The 13,779-nt window shown below is 51.5% G+C and overlaps 3 protein-coding genes across 3 annotated transcripts; 2 read left to right on the forward strand and 1 right to left on the reverse strand.

Annotated features, from left to right (window-relative positions):
* Positions 1-532: 532 nt before the first annotated feature.
* Positions 533-2,035, forward strand: A1O9_01732 (L-ornithine N5-oxygenase; the record flags this gene model as incomplete). The annotated part of the gene is made up of 1 exon (XM_013410890.1): positions 533-2,035. The coding sequence occupies one exon, from the start codon at positions 533-535 to the stop codon at positions 2,033-2,035; it is 1,503 nt and encodes a 500-aa protein (XP_013266344.1).
* Positions 2,036-2,888: 853 nt separating this feature from the next.
* A1O9_01733 (uncharacterized protein) lies at positions 2,889-7,380 on the forward strand (the record flags this gene model as incomplete). Its single annotated transcript, XM_013410891.1, has 2 exons — positions 2,889-3,048; positions 3,098-7,380. 2 exons carry the CDS (start codon positions 2,889-2,891, stop codon positions 7,378-7,380), a joined length of 4,443 nt encoding a protein of 1,480 aa, XP_013266345.1.
* Positions 7,381-11,240: 3,860 nt separating this feature from the next.
* On the reverse strand, positions 11,241-12,268 carry A1O9_01734 (uncharacterized protein). The gene is made up of 2 exons (XM_013410892.1): positions 12,109-12,268; positions 11,241-11,983 (listed from the first exon to the last, which is right to left on the reverse strand). Exon 2 carries the CDS (start codon positions 11,831-11,833, stop codon positions 11,510-11,512), a length of 324 nt encoding a protein of 107 aa, XP_013266346.1. The 5' UTR covers positions 11,834-11,983; positions 12,109-12,268; the 3' UTR covers positions 11,241-11,509.
* Positions 12,269-13,779: the final 1,511 nt, after the last annotated feature.

The raw sequence follows: 13,779 nt of genomic DNA on the forward strand, positions 1-13,779 counted from the left end.
GGCGTGACACTGATTTAATCAGATAATCGCACAATCTCTGATCTGATTATCAGATAATCGGCATCAGCTTTTCTCGCCCATGGGCCCCTCCTCGGTCCTCCGTCATCGGCTGCAGGGGTCTTGCTGGTGATAGGAGGGTCTCTTTTCCTCCTTCATCCCTACATTGACGTTCCATGCAGCGAGTGGCGTGCTGTACGTATTGGTATTTGTAGGCGTTTGCATGCCTTCCAGACCCTCGATCCCACATCGCTTGGCTGGTTATTCGACCCAACGAGTCCAGGGCGACCCTCTACTTGACCTTTTTTTTCCCTGTCTGGCGGACAGTTCCGATCATGATGACACCAAGTAGTACTTTGCGCGGCCGGTCAACGCATCGATTCGTTTCTGCCCTGGATGTAGCCTTGACTATAATGCAGATAGGTTTGTCCGGCGTCCGGACAAGTCAGAGAAATTTTACTTCCTCTGTAGTCTGCTCCCCATCAATCTCCTGAATTCCGAGTATCTTGTTCATATCTCGACCACATCACTCACGATGGCCCCTAGCGCCATCTCTCCAGATGTCGTGACCAGACATGCGGGCGAAGCCACCGCTCCATTCAATGGGCATGACAATTGGCAGAGTAGACCCGTGGAGAATGGGGCATCGCGAGCTTTCCACTCGACATCAAGCCTCTACGCTCCCGCTCTGCATGAAGTTCACGATCTGGTAGGAGTCGGCTTTGGTCCAGCGTCTCTAGCCATTGCCGTCGCTCTCAGTGATGGGCTTGAAGCACAAGAGAGTGTAGGACATGGCTTCAATACCCCTAAAGTGCGATTCCTTGAACGACAGAATGGCTTCAAATGGCATGCGGGTATGTTGCTGCCCGGAGCAAAAATGCAGATTTCGTTTCTCAAAGACCTTGCAACGCTTCGAGACCCTTGCAGCCATTTTACCTTTTTGAACTATCTCAAGGAGCATGGAAGGCTGGTGCAATTCACGAACCTCGCCACCTTTTTACCTTCGAGATTGGAGTTTGACGACTATCTCCAATGGGCCGCCACACATTTCAATGATGTGGTGGAGTACGGGCAGCAAGTTCAGTCCATCCACCCCCGCAAGCTGGGCAACAGTGGGAAATATGACTGTTTCGAAGTAGTGTCGCGGGATTTATCGACTGGGGAATCGACCACGATCTTGAGCCGGAATGTTGTGGTTGCTGTTGGTGGTCAGCCTGCACGGCCAGCTATATTTCCAACGTATCACGAACGCATACTACACTCATCTGAGTACAACATTCGTATCGAAAGAATACTCCCGGACAAGGAAAAGGCATACTCCATTGCAATTATGGGTGGAGGTCAAAGTGGTGCAGAGGTCTTCAATAACCTGCACGAGCGATACCCGAATGCGACAACTCGTCTCATTTTCCGAGACTCGGCACTTCGACCGAGCGACGACTCACCATTTGTAAATGAAGTGTTCAACCCTGAGGCAGTGGACACCTTTTTCGAGCAGCCACAGGATTTTCGATCCAAGAATTTGGCGAAGAACAAAGCCACCAACTATAGCGTGGTAAGACTCGAGCTGATTGAGAAGATATACGACGATCTGTATCTTCAGAGCATTCACAGCCCAGATCGACGAGAATGGCAACACCAGATTCTACCATTGAGAGAAATTAGCGACTTTAGTGATAATGGCAAACAACTGACGCTCAATGTGACGAATCTGGACCCCTTGAGCGGGAACACGACCGAGACGATGTCCTTTGATGCTTTGATCCTTGCCACTGGCTACCGCCGGGATGCTCACAACGAGCTCCTCAAAGATTGCCAATTGATCAATGGCAATCGCAGCGGTATTTGGGAACCAGGGCGAGATTACAGCTTGAACCTGGATGATTTATTGGTTGAGGATGGCGCTGGGTTGTGGCTGCAAGGGTGCAATGAGGCGACTCATGGCCTCTCGGACTCTTTACTTTCAATCTTGTCCACGCGCAGTGGTGAGTTGGTAGACTCGATATTTGGGGCACAAATCAAGCTCAATGGACATTGAAGGCTATATATACATAATGGAGGTCTGATTATGTCGTTCAACCAGGTTCGGGTCGTTGTCACAAGAAAGACTAGAATATCAACCTCACCGCTATTTCATTTCCATTCAAAATGAACCAGTCCCCCTATTTCCTCCATACGGGCATCCGCCCAAGAGCAGACCTCACGGAGTCCCTAGCCTTTAACTCGGGTGCTGCATTCTCAGCGGTATGAGGTCCGAGCATCAAGGTACGGAGTACTTGTGCCTCGCGATCCAACTTGAGCCCTCTCTGCGCGCCACCTCCGCAGGCAAGCCACAGAATACCCCGGTCACCTCAACTGCCGCTGACCCTGTGCTTAGTCGTAGGCTGGAGGAATGGTTGGGGGAGTCGGGTCAAGGGACGTGGTGTGCATCCTAATGCTGGCTGGGCAGAGTGAGAATCATCTACATTATTGCATCTTTGTCGTCATCTCTGATGCACACTACTCCGAGGTTTGAACGAGCACGACCGAGTGGGAATATTAATAATTGAATCACTTATTGTCATTTTCAGTATTGAGTAGAGCCTAGATTGCCTGGCGGCAACAGAAAAACTGTGCCTCGGCATTTCGAGAAATTGCGAGCTGCGAATCTGCGGCGGCCGATTCCAATTCCAACTTTGGCTTCCACCTCCATCCACAAATCCAACTCCGAACCAAACCTTGACCACCACTGACCTTACGGACGCAGGTCCATCAACAAGCCTGTGTCGATTCGTCAACTTTCGGAGTGCCTGCTCACACTTCAGTCCCCTGCTGTTCTATATTGTTTCCCGTTCATCTCTCGCATTCTCCTGCAAGATCATGCTGCGTTGACCACAACTAACTGACTGGAAATGGGCCCCTCAGACCATGGCCTTGAGCACCCGAAGAAGCGGCGCAGGCGCGAGGTTGAGCGACGCCCTCTCGCTGCTCGCCTCGTCTTCGATGACACTGTCAAGGGAAATGCTGCTATTGTTCCCCAGAGTCTCTGGTCCAGGCTCGGTAGTGCTGAGGGTATTTCCACTGCACATTCCTCCTCCCGTTCAACACTGACTCTGGACAGCATCTACAGACACTGCCTCAGAGGGCCGTCCGGCCTTCCTGGCCATTACTCCTTGGTCGCCCCTACACATAGAGATACAAGAGTCCACATGGACACTCCTCACTGCGCAGCTGCAGCTGTCGCCTGTCTCGACAGACGCTCCCCAGCAACTCGAAACCATCAGGATTTCTCCATCAGCCTCCGCCTGCCAATCCATCCTGAAGACCTATACCATCATTGATAGAGACCGACATCCGGGTCATGTGCCTAAGTCGATCGACATCCGGGTTTTATCCTCAAAGCCATTGAGTCTGGACACAGTCTATGTCTCCGTTGAGAAGGGTCTACTCGAGAAAGTGGATGACATTCAAACCCGCTTCGGTGGAGGCTTCCAATCAACCAAAAACCCCCGCGCAGACAAAAGGACAGCCACGATGAATGGTGTTCTTCCAAACATTCCTCCACACATCCACCGTATGACTTCGTTGGTCCGAGAAGGCCTCGCACTGCTCCCTATTGTTCACTCGGGCGATGTATTCCCATTACCGCTCCCAGCGCACCCTATCACCCATGTGAGACCGCCTCCTGCAATTGTTATTGAGTGCGAGCCAGTATCGCAGGGTCAAATATCGGCCCATACCAAAATTGTCCTGATCCAGACCGGCTCCTCACAAGAAAAGGCTTTGAAAAAGCTCACGCCTGTTCAGCCCATAATCGAGGAATCTTTGGAAGACACTGCCGAGGATACGTCTAACGACCAATTTTTCTCGGCTGCAGAAGACCGCCATACAAGCCCTGGTTCTGAAGAAGACGGTGGCTCCGATGAAGATTCGGCCAGCGACGACTCGGGCCATTCTGAGAGCGACGAGGATTCTGACTCTATGGATGATATGATCTCGCTGAGTGCCCCTGGACTCCCACCACAACAAGCTGGTACTTTGTCCGCAATGACGGCGGCAACTCCGAGACCGGGCGGGAAAAGAGCGACCGGAACGCATACTCCAGGATCTTTGTATTCGAGCTTCACATCTACAACTACCCGAGCAGGCAGTCGGCCAGGCAAGGTCTTCAGGACCCAAGCATTACTTCGAAAAGTCCCAACAGAGCTGCTGCACCCACGACCGAGCAGCGAGGATGACGAGGAGGCTTTTGTCTTCATTGATACAAGCACTTTGGCCAAGATTGGCTGTTTTTCCGGTGACTGGGTGCGCATCGAAATCGCTAAAAATGTGAGCTCCCATGGCTTTCCCTCCTTGGGCTTGAGGTCCTTAGCTGGGCTACCTGACGACGAGGACTCGGATTGGCGAGCAGTCAAAGTATTTGGATTATCTGGATTGTCGAATCAGAGTCCTCGGTATGCAGTGGATAAGACAGGTGAGAGGCGTTCAAGCTTTTCTCAGCGCGACCTCGTGGCACCCGCGTCGCCAACCGTATTCCTCTCGCCCATCCTGCTTGCCAATGTATCGAATGCTCAATTTCTCAAGATCGGAGCGCTGCCTACACCTCCTCGGCATGATCCAAAGGTGTCGCACGTCCCTCGACCCGCGACAATAAAGTCGCCTCCAATTGCGAAAGAAGTTATCTTTTCGAAGATTGCAGATCCGACAACAACGAACCCTGCGCTGCAGTCTACTCTCTTCTCCGCGCTGAAATACTATCTAGAAAGTAAGAAACGCGTACTGAAGAAAGGGGATCTTGTTGGGCTCCCCGTTGATCAAGAATTGGGCAATGCTATGTTCTCTCAAGGGTCGATGGACGAGAATGTAGGTGAAGATGAGACGATTACAAAGCTGAATATACCGGGCACCACGGACAGCCGAAGATTCAGTACGGCCTGGTTTTCGGTCCAGCACATCGATGTTGATCAGCCTCATGATCATGACCCTGAGCACAACAATTGGGGAGGTGTTGCTGTATTGGACAGTTCACAAGCAAGGGTATCGCAAAGTGGTAGTAGTGTACACTCTATCTCTCATGCCATCGAGATCTGGAGCCAGTATTGGTTTGGTGTTCGCAAATTATCGTTACAGACCTTCAATAGGGTGGAACACATCACATCGGCAGCCGATCTTCCACCACTTGACAAACTACCTCTCGAGAAGCGACTTTCTGGCTTGATCCAAGCCGCCACCAGTAACAGGGCTGCTAGTCTTGGTCTGCCACCACTCGTCATCTTGCTGTATTCAACTCAGCGACAGATTGGAAAGTCATATATAGCTCATTCTGCCTGCTCCTCCATTGGAGTTCACACCTTCCCTATATCTGCTCATGATCTCCTGTCCGAGAACGCTTCGACAACCGGCGGTGGGGACGTCAAGACCGAAGCCTTATTGAAAACACGAGCAGAGCGTGCTTTATCAGGTGGAGCACAGCACACAGCACTTCTGATTCAGCATATCGATGCACTGACGGCAGACAGAATGGTACCTGTGCTGCAAGAAATTATATCATCATCTCGAGTCATATTTGCTACCACCACGAAACTCGACGAGATTCCAGCTGGCATACGGAGTCTATTCTCCCACGAACTCGAGGTTGCGGCCCCAGACGAGAACGCCCGTGAACTAATCCTCCGGAATGCATGTATATCCTCGCCAGTACCTCTCTCGCCAACTATAAATCTGAAGTCAATTGCGCTCCAAACAGCTGCCCTAGTTGCGGGTGATCTCCTCGATGTTGTCAACCGCGCATCGTTAGCAAGAACTTCTCGTCTTCTGTCTTTGGCAGAAGCCCAGTCTTGTAGGCTCTCTGATATTTATGTATCTGGTGGCCAGTCAGCTACCCATCTTCTGCTCACCGATATTAACCATGCTATCGCCGCTGCAAGATCGACTTTCTCTGATGCCATTGGTGCTCCCAAGATTCCCACAGTCACATGGCAAGATGTCGGTGGGCTTTCATCACAGAAGGATGCCATCATGGAAACCATCTCATTACCTCTGACCCACCCCGAACTTTTCGCAAATGGAATTCGAAAGCGCTCTGGTATCTTGTTCTACGGCCCGCCTGGGACAGGAAAGACATTGCTGGCGAAGGCCATTGCTACAGAATTCAGTCTCAATTTCTTCAGTGTCAAAGGGCCTGAGTTACTGAACATGTACATTGGTGAGTCCGAGGCCAACGTGCGCCGGGTTTTCCAACGTGCAAGAGATGCGCGTCCTTGCGTCGTGTTCTTTGACGAGTTGGATTCAGTAGCCCCAAAACGTGGCAACCAAGGCGACAGTGGCGGTGTCATGGATCGAATTGTTTCTCAACTACTAGCAGAACTGGATGGCATGTCCGGCGGAGGAAGCAATGAAGATTCCGATGGCGGCTCATCAAATGGTGGAGGCGTCTTCGTGATAGGTGCTACCAACAGGCCGGATTTGTTAGACCCAGCTTTACTCCGCCCAGGGCGTTTTGACAAGATGCTCTATTTGGGCGTGGCAGACTCTCATGACCAACAAGTTACGATCATGAAGGCTCTCACGCGCAATTTCACTCTCGATTCGAGCGTGGACCTCGACCGGGTAGCTAGCCGTCTACCATTCACCTACACAGGTGCGGACTTGTATGCACTCTGCAGTGACGCAATGCTGAAAGCAATTACCCGCAAGACCCAGTCTGTCGACGAGAAAGTTCAACGAATCAGCCGAGAGCGGGCGGAAGAGATCAGCACGGCCTATTTCTTCGATCATCTCGCTACGGAGGACGATGTACAGGTTGTCGTATCCGAAGAAGACTTTGCAGCGGCACAGGACGAGCTAGTTGGCAGTGTTAGCAAGAAGGAACTAGAGCATTTTGAACGGATAAGAAATATGTTTGAGGAGCAGGACATCACAGTTGGCCCGAAGGATGGTGCCAATGCCGGTGGGAGGAAGGCTGAGGAAGCGAAATTGGCCATACGGCCATCTCCACCCGCTCCCCTGCCGCGAGTTATTTCAGTGGACTCGGCTCAACCACAGTCTCAGTCCGATCTTGCGTTTCAGCCTCCCCAACTACACCCTACTGAACAGATCAAAGGAAAAGGGAAGCAAAAAGCAGGGAGTGTCACCAACCCATCTGTTAATCCTGCGTTTGCTCGTAAAGCGATCCCTCGGATTGGAAATCCCGACTCAGGGGGTTCGTCCGATGCAGACGATGACTACGGCGTGAGCATGCACCATCTAAACGGAAACGCCGTTAATGGTGTCAGCTCGGAAAAGGGCAAGGGTAAAGGCAAAGCAAAAGCGATATCCCCTTTCCCTGATACTACAACAAATCCGCTGGTAGATGGCTTTGTGGACGATATTGGGCAGAATGATGAAGGGCTGTACGACGATTAATCGATATGATGATGTTCAAAGCCCGAACACCCAGAACTACCAGAATGAAGGTCGCACGATCAGACAGTAATGGCAGGTGAAATTGTGTGGTCTCAACCTGGTGTCTCAGCCACACTTGGACAAAATCTCAGAGGAGATGATTATACATCTACTGTAGCTAAATCATATATACCTAACTTACCCCAACAAATCACTGATCAGCCCCATGCACTCACTATATGTAGCTTGACGAGTAGAGCCGCAGACTCGCCACCGATATAGTCCGAGGCACGGAGTACTGCATCGCAACACACGTCTCTACGATCCCATCACCTCGCTCGAGTCACAGAGCACGGATACTTTCCCATCCATCCAGTACTATGTGATTCCACGGTACTTGGTACCTCGTGCTCGTGCATACAAGGCACAGACGAACTCACCAAGACCGTTTTTCAAAGTCGGCCTTTTCAAGCCAGACAGATTGTGGATGTTAAAGGGATGGAGCACTGTAATTAGTACTGACATGTGGGTGATCGGGCGATTGACTTATTCTTTCGCTCATTTGTTCCAGGGTTCACGCCCAATACTACGTACTACATGCACACATATATGTACCTTTCCGGGCAGGTGTTGTCCGAGCTACATAATAGATTCGGCTCTGGCCCCAGCTCCTGGCAGTTCCAATATTAGTGGCTCAGTGAATTTTAACATGGTCTCTGCCAAAGGTCCACCAACCACCGAGTACCGGGTACATATGGATAGCCTCCGGACGATTAATTGTTACGAATGGCGTACCGATTACGGAGTATTGAGTCATCGGTATGTACTTTGTAGGACCTCCTATCGCACGGCGTAATCGCTAGGAACTACGGAGTAATCCCACATATAAGCCCCTTGGAAACCACCTTCCCTTGCCCATTCTAGAAACGCCGTTCCATGCTTATGCCACGCTATCGCCACGCTACCAGCCATGCAATGCCATGGGTGAGGATTCCCCCCGTGATATACTATTACATGTTTAATCCCCATGCGGACAGGTGTCCCCAGTCGGGGAGTACGAGTAAGAGGGCCCTAATGGAGGGGGTTAAATGTTTAGCTGGTTAGAGACGACTATCTCGGAGCGTGTGCCTATATGAGTAGGCAATGGCCAAGGCTAGCGTCCGAGAGGGCCTGGACACTCAGGAGTGTTGGAACTGTATGGGATGCTGCCATGAGGTGGATAGTGCGCCATCTGCCAGCTCTACACATGCCATGCCTGTCGACCTATAGCCTATTCGACTTGGAGTGTTCCTAGATGGCAGGGATAGAAATAGGAAGAGGAAAGATGGCAGAGAGCCAACTTTCGAGTAAAATAAGGGCGAGGCTGCAGGGTTCGTGTATTCAATAGCTGTTACTAGTTTGCCAGCCTGTTGGTCACTTTTAGGCTTAGCTGTCGACTCTGCTTGCGTCAATGGGGCGCGGAGAATTAATTAATTCGTTCCATTTGGATGTGCTTGCCGTCTCAAACGATATATCCGCATCCGTAGGCCCTTGCATTCCATGGCGACCTACTGGTTAGCGAGATCATCTCTATCTCTGACGAGTGTTAGACAGTAGGGAGAGGCCCGAGGGAGGGGGGGCCAATCGGAGGATCTTCTCAGGTTTCTTCAGGCCAGGAGAAGAGGACTCGGCGGTAGCAAAGGAGACTAGCTAAAGAGCTTAGTGCATAGACTCTGCTGGAAGATCAGAATCCCGAGGCTATGATTTGTGCTGTGCTGTGGCGCGCATCTGAGACTTGCCTGCTGTAATTGACAATGGAGTAGTTGGCCCATATAGAAGGGTTGAAGCTGGTGTAATTCGGTATCCTTGCCGTACTGTCTGAGGAAAGTTCGTATCTGTATGTTTTGTCGGCTTTTGATTCCAATTTTGCATTCATTAGATCAAGTCTGGCTTTGGTAGAAAGGATCATTGTCGACCATACATCACCAACCATGCGAGAAAACAAGGGTGGCGGATAAGGTAGAGACATGTATCACGCTGACTTTTCTCTCGCTCTGGAAAGGTGCCTCGCTTAGAGTAGGCCTCATTTCAAAACCCGAAGGGAACAACAAGCGTTAGATAGTGGCTTTCAATCCAGCGCTGACCGTCCTGTTTTGACATTTCCTCGCGCCCATGCATGCAAGCGTCGACAATAAGGGACGAGGAGCAAAACGAAGGAGACATGCAGCATGCAGGCGGTCAGGGAGAGAACGTTAATTTGGTTTTTTCTGCGACCAAATGATCTCAGAAGCCAGGAATGCGGCCCTAACGCAAGAGGTTGTGCCGCTGTGGCTTTCCTGGCATTTCGCCGAGTGTTGCGAAACAGTCCATTAGCTATCTTAGGCAGGTCAGAAATACTGGATAGGGTCAAAGAAGAGAAGGCGGAGTTCGATCAGGTAATATAACAAGAGAGCGAAAAGAAATGAGCCATAGCCTAGCCAATCAGACGTGCAGAATATGCTACAGAAGGTGACGAACAGCCAATCCAAGAAGAGGAGATTAGGAAGAGCAAGTTAGATTGAACTCGGCCCTGTGTTGTTCTAGAGAATGAGAGCTGCGAGTGTACGAGTACAGTACGAGGTAGTAGTAAGGTGCAGTCGCTCCGTGCAGTTGCGATTGCCGTGCATATGCAGCGTTCAGGAGAAGGCTGCATCATGCAGGAGGCCAAGAGCCAGGTTGCGCAATGACCACGTCGCGAAGTGTCCAGTGTCCACTGCGCACGCAAGATCTCGCTTTTCGCTGCAGTGAAACATGCAGCAGATAGCCTCATGCATCAAAGGCTAAATAATTCCGTATTAAGCGCAGAGAAATTGATACATGATATCAGAGAGGTTGACTGTTGCCATGGTGGAGCATCCCTAAAAGAGCTACTTGGCCATTGGTCGCAACCGTTTCATGCATGACCCACCGTGTAGCGACAACATCCAGGTGGAGAGGATACTCGATGCCTACCTACCTAGCTAGTTCTTGGGGACTCTCGTTGGAAGGCAGGAGAAGGGCCATCCGTACGCCTGGGAATGGGTAGTAGCAGGAATTCTTTCACTTTTGCTCCCGACTTGATCGCCATACGCGTGGGTGCGCAGTAATGGCATATTCGAATCAAGACCTGCTAAGGTGTTTGTCAAAATCTGGGTATATATGGAATAGAAGGTGTGCTCGGAACCAGGAACCTCCTCCGTCATGAAAGCCTCACCGATAGGTACTGGGCCCATCTAATTGAATGATATATCACAAGAACAAAAGTCGACAAATCGTCGTACCCGGCCAAACCTCCAGATTGGCAAGATCAGTGCGTCAAGCTACTGCTCCTGCTCATGAGCATGGAATCGTATGAACTCCGTCGTCGGCATCGTGATCCTTCTCTTTTTCTCCTCTTTCAAAATCAGGTATGGTGTATTATTGATTATTTTTAGGCAAGCGTTCCTGCCATTCTCGTACCTGACCTGAATCCTGTCATCCGACCATAACCCCCCAATCCTTTCCAATCCTATGTATGATCTGAACCAGCAGATCAAATCCGGTCATGAATTAAAAGTACATGAAAGCGAAGGAGAAGCCAATAGGCCTATGCGGTTTGTGTATCTAACCATTATGCGATCGCTTGGTTGTGGAACTGCGAAACTTGGTGTGGCCTCCAGGGTGGAAAGCCACCAAGCCGAGAAAAAGACGCGAACAGAAGAGCAGCCACCCTTGGTTAAGTCATTATAACCACGGGCATCATGCATGGACCGGTTTCCCCTTTTCTATAATCGTAGCTCGTTGAATTTTTGTGGTTTGTTGTGTAGAACATTGTTGTTACTCTCAAAATAACAATCTTGAACGGCAAATTTCGAATGCTAAACCGAAGGAGAAGCAATGACTGCTTCTTCCTGTCGCTGATCGGGCTCTTGTTTGAGCTGCGGGCTTCGATCTTGTTGATGGATGTCTCGTGCAACCGAGGCTACCGCCTGCGTCCGTTCGTTCGAGCGCAACAGTAGCCTGTCGGAAGGGCTTTGCGCAACGTCGATGCTCCTCTCGTTCCCTGAGTCCTCTAGGGGAGATTTGGGCCGTGGTCCTTGGGACAAATCTTCATAACTTTGGTAACCTCGTCTCCTCTTCCCACTGGAAGTCTCCTCTTGAGGATCAGCGCGGGTCACAGAGGGAGTTTCCACGCCGGGAGACCTGGTTGAAAAGCCTTCTGCCAAAGAGTGCGGTGTGTCGGAAGGTCTGGGCTTCTTTGCTGGCCGTTTCTTTGGCTCATAAGTCTGACCCGTCGCGGCCAGCCGCCGATCGCGTTCTTCAGCCTCCTCTTTCGTTGGCCGACCGCGCTTTCGGCGCCTTTCCACTCCGAGTTCTGGCGCAAAAGGTCGTAATATGGTGAAGGCTTCCCCGTTGGTGGTAGTGGGCAGAGGTGAGTCGGTGGTCCGAGGTGGGCGAGGCTGTATCGCGCGTTGCGCCGGGGGCGGATTGTACTCATGCTCGGATACTGCTCTTGTAGATTGAGGCTGTGGTCCTAGTAAGGGTGGTTGGGCATAGCTCGTTGGACCAATTGCGGAGAATGAGCGAGGCTGCCGCAATGCGCGCACCATGTCGTCGTAGAACTGCTGACACGCATGGAGTGAACGTCCTGAGCTTGTCAGCAAATCTCCTCTGGCAGTAGCATCACCAGCACAGAGATATCAAGCGGGTCATGCGCGCCGGGTTCAACTCGTCCGCCACTGCGCCAGCGACACCGCGAGGCATGATACGTACCTTCTGGCAAGGCCATATCGGGCCATTTGGGCTGTATGTTGTTCTCTAAAATGCTCTGGAGGAGGTACATGGGTACATCATTGCCGGCACCTTGGATGATGTTGGTTAACAGGATGATTTTCTCCGAATTTGACCATGGCTGGGTGAACAGATTTGACATCGGGAAGGGATGCAGGGAAGGGCAAGCTGGCTGTCAGGAGAGACGGGCTGCATGTGACTGTCATTAAGCGCGATAGTCGTCGGCATGTGGGTGTTTGAACCGTGCGGTCAGTTTGGGTGGAGTTGATGGAATGAGAACAGGCACAGCGGAGGCAGAGAGACAAAGAAAAGAGCGTGGTATTAGTCAAATCAGGTGAGGACCGAGCGGGCGTCTGGACTCTGGAGGTGAATTATAGAAAGGTCGCCATGCGGAACAAGAAATAGATGAAAATTCGTGGCCTGCTCAAGGCACAGTTGGATTGTAAGGACTCATTAGACCAGTGGCAGTGAAAGGAATGCCAGTCAGCGGAAGAGCAGTCCAGTCGATCCAGTCGAGTCCACTCTCGAGTTGACCACTGAACAGTCGAGTCACCAGTGGCAGATGATCAGGAGGCGCGGGTAGGCCAGTGTAGGCCGCAGCTGCAGAACATCCAACGGCGCGACCTGAGTGGTGGATGCCAGATGACCATGTTTTTCCATGCGCGGCGACCAACGAGGGACGAGAGAGGTTTGGATCGAGCGAGCTGCTGAGGGAAGGTTCCGTGGGCAGCAGTCCAGAGTGGGCAGCGCGATTTCTGGCTCCTGTTCTGACTCTGGTCTGGTCGTTTTGGGTGAGCTGTTGCAGCTGCACGTCGAGAGCTATGCAAAGCTAGAGGGCATGGTGGAGGTTGGTAGTGGTATGGTAGTGGCTGAAATGGAGCTGGTTCATGGTGAATGGTGGGAGATCCTGTTCTCCTGCAGCAAGCGATCGTCTTTCAGGTTTAGCCGGCCTGGTCTTGGTCATACTGGTTCATGCTCACAAGATTAGGGTAATTATAAACGGATGAAAAGGGCGCTGCCAGCTGAGGGATCCGTTGGCGAGACTCCACGCCCCTGCAGCGGATCAATCTCGACAACAGCGTTAGGCTCCAGAGTCAAGCGTTCGGGCTCTTTCGTTGTGCTCACTGCTGCAGTCTCACCTTCTCCATGATCGACTGAAATTTGATAGACGAGAGTGGGTTTGACGGGGGTGGTGCTCTCCAATAACGGAGCATCCCGTTCGGGGGCGCTGGGTGCCAATTGCAGCCCAGAATTGCGTGTTGGAGGCTCTCCCAGCCACCCAATTGCAGCCCAAAGGTCGCCTAAGCTTCGTAGGTCGCGCTGTTCGCCATACCCACTCCCTGCAGTTGCTCAATCTCAATCACAACTGCTGGTCTTTTTGTTCGTTGATAAACGATGGGATCCATCGACGTCGCAGCCTTGTGCGAACATCAGATGTGCGATTGATAGATCGAGAGAACTTGACCAGCGTTGAATGATGCCTGGCGTGCGGTGTATAGAGGCTGGAGCAGGAAGAATGAGTGGACGACTGGGGAGACCAGACTAGCCACCTCCAACTAGCTGCACCTTCCGCCGAAAGGAAACAGAAGGCGTGCCTGCTTGAAAAGGCGTCATTATGGGCAGTCAACGAAGGAGCCGCCCCTCTGTTCAACC

The sequence above is a fragment of the Exophiala aquamarina genome, assembly GCF_000709125.1.
Source record: "Exophiala aquamarina CBS 119918 chromosome Unknown aczIA-supercont1.1, whole genome shotgun sequence".
Taxonomy (NCBI): Eukaryota; Fungi; Ascomycota; class Eurotiomycetes; order Chaetothyriales; family Herpotrichiellaceae; genus Exophiala; species Exophiala aquamarina.

Excerpts from the sequence above, each read along its gene's own strand:
- A1O9_01734 (XM_013410892.1), bottom strand. The coding sequence starts at position 11,833 with ATGAGTACAATCCGCCCCCGGCGCAACGCGCGATACAGCCTCGCCCAC.